The following is a 4267-nucleotide window of genomic DNA, read 5'->3' as shown; positions in this document are numbered from 1 at the left end:
TAGATGCTATCACTTGGATTACGGAGATTCCTCCTAAACTTCATGAACTCTTGTGAGTTTAAAGGAGTAATATAAGATAAACAAATATCAAAATTCATTATATGACATCCGGATGTAGTGTAGAATAAATGTCCATCAAACTCAAACTCTCAAACTCATCCATCAAAAGTCATATAATTGTACAATAAAGTTAAAAAGTAATTACTGAAGAAGCAATTTCATAAAATAAAACAATAAATTAGATTATCATTAAATTATCTTCTTATTACTATCTAATTACCGACATATTTGTAAAAAAACTAGATGTGTTATAAGCTATTTTTTTCTAATTTTTTTTTTTTTGTTATTTAATGCAATTTCTCGTTCCATAAGCTAATCAAATTAGATTTTCAATTATGTTTTCTTTAAAAATGACCATGCACGTTTGGAGAGGATCATACACATATTTAATTTAGTAAATAAATGGATAGTCTTCAAATGTAATCTCAATAAAAAGATATATTTTGCATTCACATCTTTTTTCTTTTTTTTTTCTTTTTTTTTCATTTCTCTTGAGTTTAACATAGACGTGAACTTGAATCCATATGTTCATTGCACTGTAAAATGTTCATGAAACATAAAGTGTAAGAGAAAATTTTAAAAAAATACAATGTTACTTTTATTATTTTAACACTAATAAATAAATAAAATATTTGGAAATATTTTAAAATACAGTAGAATAAAAGGTAACTTATTTATAATTATAAGAAAATTTTACTCTATTAGTGATAGAAAGTCATAAACACATAAACATTAATTATTTTAGTGATGTCTATCTATATTAGGCGTGTAAGTTCAACTCGAATAACCTGACAACCTGAATTATTCAATCCATATTATATGGATTGGGTTGGGAGATAAAAATTTTGGTTCAACCCAACCCAATCCGAATTGTTAATATATATATTATATTATATTATTTATTTAATAAAAGTAAAGTCAGTACTATTTTGTTAAATGGTCGTATGAAAGGTTAGTCGATCATGTAAGAAATAAATGATCGTTTGAATGTAGAAAGCTAAATGATCGCATAAGAAGGTAAATGATCGTTTAGGAAGCTAAACGACTGTTAGGTTGGAAATGGAAAAAAAAAAAAACAATCCAACCCAAACTCAATTCATATTTTACGGGTTAGGTTAGGAAATTAATTCGGGTTGATTGAATAATATGGGTTGGGTTGAGAATGACTCCCAACCTAACCCAACCCGTATACACCCCTAATTCTATATCTTTGTTTCATAATTTTTTTTTGTTATATTTATTGGTATTTCAAATAGTACTCTGATTTTAACTTAAAATTTTGACTTTTATATTGGTTGGTAGCTCAAAGGTATTTATCAAACTTTTCAATAGTTCATCGATACTTTTAAAAAAAGTTTTAACAATTTTCACTCAAAACTTGGTGTACTCGTTGATTTCCACCGAAAACCATTAAAACCAAGACAAATAAAATAGCCTTTTTGAAGGAAACAAATCGAACCAAAACACACAATGTAAAACACCCTAGCCATGTGTACCTACCACCTTTGTCAAAATTTACATATTTTCTATCTCTAAATTGTTTTTCAATACGTAAGATAAACAAATTGTCATTTAAGATGCATTGTCACGTATATACATGTAATATATTCAAATCTCGATGTCGACTGGAAGGAGAGTTTATTTTATGTTTATATATATATACTTAGTTTTTAAAGTTTGGTATTTTTTATTCTTATTTATCTTGAGATAGAGATTAGGAAATTGATTTTAATCATTGGTGTGCAAGTATATTTATTTGAAGCTGAAGGCATGCTATGAAGCAATACGATTTTCCCGTTTTCCAAAAATCAAAACTATGATAATTTACCTAACAATCTTTTTCTGTCTTCTAATCCCCATCTTCCTCTTCCTTCGAAGATCATCCAAAAAGCGGCAGCTTCCTCCAGGTTCGCTAGGGTTTCCATTGATCGGTCAGAGTCTCAGCCTCCTCCGCGCCATGCGAACCAACACCGCTGAACAATGGGCGCAGCAGAGGATCAGAAACTACGGGGCCATCTCCAAGCTAACCCTATTCGGAAAGCCAACTGTGTTCATCGGTGGGCAGAGCGGGAACAAGTTGATTTTCAGCGGGGATTGCGCAGTAGTTTCGAATCAGCAAAATGAGTCTCTTAGAGCAATTTTAGGGGAAAGGAATTTGTTGGAGCTGATTGGGGAAGATCATAAGCGTGTGAGAAATGCGTTGGTTTCGTTCTTGAAGCCGGAATGTTTGAAGGAATATGTGGGCAAAATGGATGAAGAAATCAGATCACATATCCGCATGCATTGGCACTGTAAACAAGAGGTTACTGTGAGTACACCTTTTCCTACTTTTTCTTTTTTCTTACGTTTTTCAAAATTGAAAATTGGTATTTCAATTTTCATTTCTGAGTTCTCAACAGATATACACATTTCTACTATTGTTTGAAAAAATAATAATAAAGAACCCCGTTGCCGGGGATAAAAAACGGTAATACCCACTGCCACACTACAACGACTTAATTTGTTACATTAACTAAATAAAGAATATATAAAACGAGTTTAAAATAAATAAAAAATTGAGAGTTGAATGTGTTATTGTAATTATGATGTTTTGTCTATTGAGATGATGTTTATTATGCACATAGGTATTGCCATTGATGAAGACTCTCACCTTCAACATTGTATGTTCTCTTCTGTTTGGTCTTGAGCAAGGTACGAGAAGAGAAAGAATGATAGAATGCTTTCGAGTAATGATAAGCGGAGTATGGTCGATCCCGATAAACTTGCCGTTCACAAGGTACAACCAAAGCCGGCGTGCGAGTAGAAAAATTCAAGAGATGCTGAAGGAATTGTTGGATGAAAAGAGAGTTGAATTAGAAGAAAAAGGAGGCTCCTCACACCAAGATCTAATTACTTGTTTGTTAAGCATAAGGAATGAAGAAAATGAACTAGTATTGAGTGAAAAGGAAATTGTGCACAATATTATGTTGGTATTGGTTGCTGGATTTGATACTTCATCGGTTCTCATTACGTTCATGATGCGAAATTTAGCTAATAATCCAACTGTTTATGCAGCTGTTCTTCAAGGTATGCTGCTTCCAATTATCTTATACACTCTTTATATTACAATGACTGTATATATAATCACATCTTTCTTCAAGCTTATTTGTTTTTTGTTGTGGTGTGTGTGTGTGTGGTTAATTACAGAACAAGAAGAGATAGCAAGAAGTAAAAAATGTGGAGAGTTGCTTAATTGGGAAGATCTTGCCAAGATGAAGTACACATGGAGAGTTGCATTAGAGACCCTAAGGTTGGTGGCACCTATATTTGGAGGCTTCAGAAAGGCTATGAATGATATTCAATTTGGTGGCTACCTTATTCCTAAAGGATGGCAAGTAAGTCAAACTTTCTTCCTTTTTTGACTTGAGGATCTCAAGTGAAACTTTATGTAACATCTAATAAACGTATTCATCCAACCACACTATTGGAATTCAGATATTTTGGACATCACCAGTTACTCATTTGGATGACACCATATTTAGAGAACCATCAAAATTCGACCCAGATAGGTTCAAAAATCCAGCGTCCATTCCACCGTATTGCTTCCTTGGATTTGGCAGCGGTCCGAGAATTTGTCCAGGCAATGAGTTTGCTAGGGTTGAGACTCTTGTTACCATACATTACTTGATCACCCAATTCACATGGAAACTACTTTTGGATGACCATTTTATCAGAGATCCAATGCCAACACCTACCAAAGGAATGCCTATCAAAATTTGGCCCAGATCACAATCTTTCATGGCAGTGTAGAATGCGTAGAAATGAGAATCATGGTTAGTGACATATTTGGGAGTGAGAAGATCTCAAAAATTGTTAAAATCACCTGTCTTGTTTAAAATCATTCGGATAGTATGTAAAAAATAAGTTCGGGCGTAAAATCAAACATTAAATTATTGAGAAATGTGTTTTTTCAACTGATTTTGATAATGACAAAAGTTAATTCAACAAAGGATAGTTCTAGCAATTTTTCTATGCTTGAATAACGATACATTGCAATTCAACTTAACTCACAACCAATTAGTCCTAGAAACTAATTGTCCTCAAGCAATGAATCAAGAAAGAAATCAAAATTCATACTAATTAAAGAAAATGCTTTAAGGAAGAAATCTAAATTCATACTAATTAAAGAAAATGCTTTCATCTTAGAATTGCATTAAGATCCAAAGCT

The 4267-nt window shown here is 32.3% G+C and overlaps 1 protein-coding gene across 1 annotated transcript; it reads left to right on the top strand.

Annotated features, from left to right (window-relative positions):
* Positions 1–1816: 1816 nt before the first annotated feature.
* On the top strand, positions 1817–4048 carry LOC101208631 (cytochrome P450 716B1). The gene is made up of 4 exons (XM_004140776.3): positions 1817–2368; positions 2685–3126; positions 3247–3434; positions 3535–4048. Exons 1-4 carry the CDS (start codon positions 1877–1879, stop codon positions 3847–3849), a joined length of 1437 nt encoding a protein of 478 aa, XP_004140824.1. The 5' UTR covers positions 1817–1876; the 3' UTR covers positions 3850–4048.
* Positions 4049–4267: the final 219 nt, after the last annotated feature.

The sequence above is a fragment of the Cucumis sativus genome, chromosome 3 (genome assembly GCF_000004075.3).
Source record: "Cucumis sativus cultivar 9930 chromosome 3, Cucumber_9930_V3, whole genome shotgun sequence".
Taxonomy (NCBI): domain Eukaryota; kingdom Viridiplantae; phylum Streptophyta; class Magnoliopsida; order Cucurbitales; family Cucurbitaceae; genus Cucumis; species Cucumis sativus.
The sequence above is the reverse complement of the archived record's forward strand: the minus strand, read 5'-3'. Positions and strand labels throughout refer to the sequence as shown.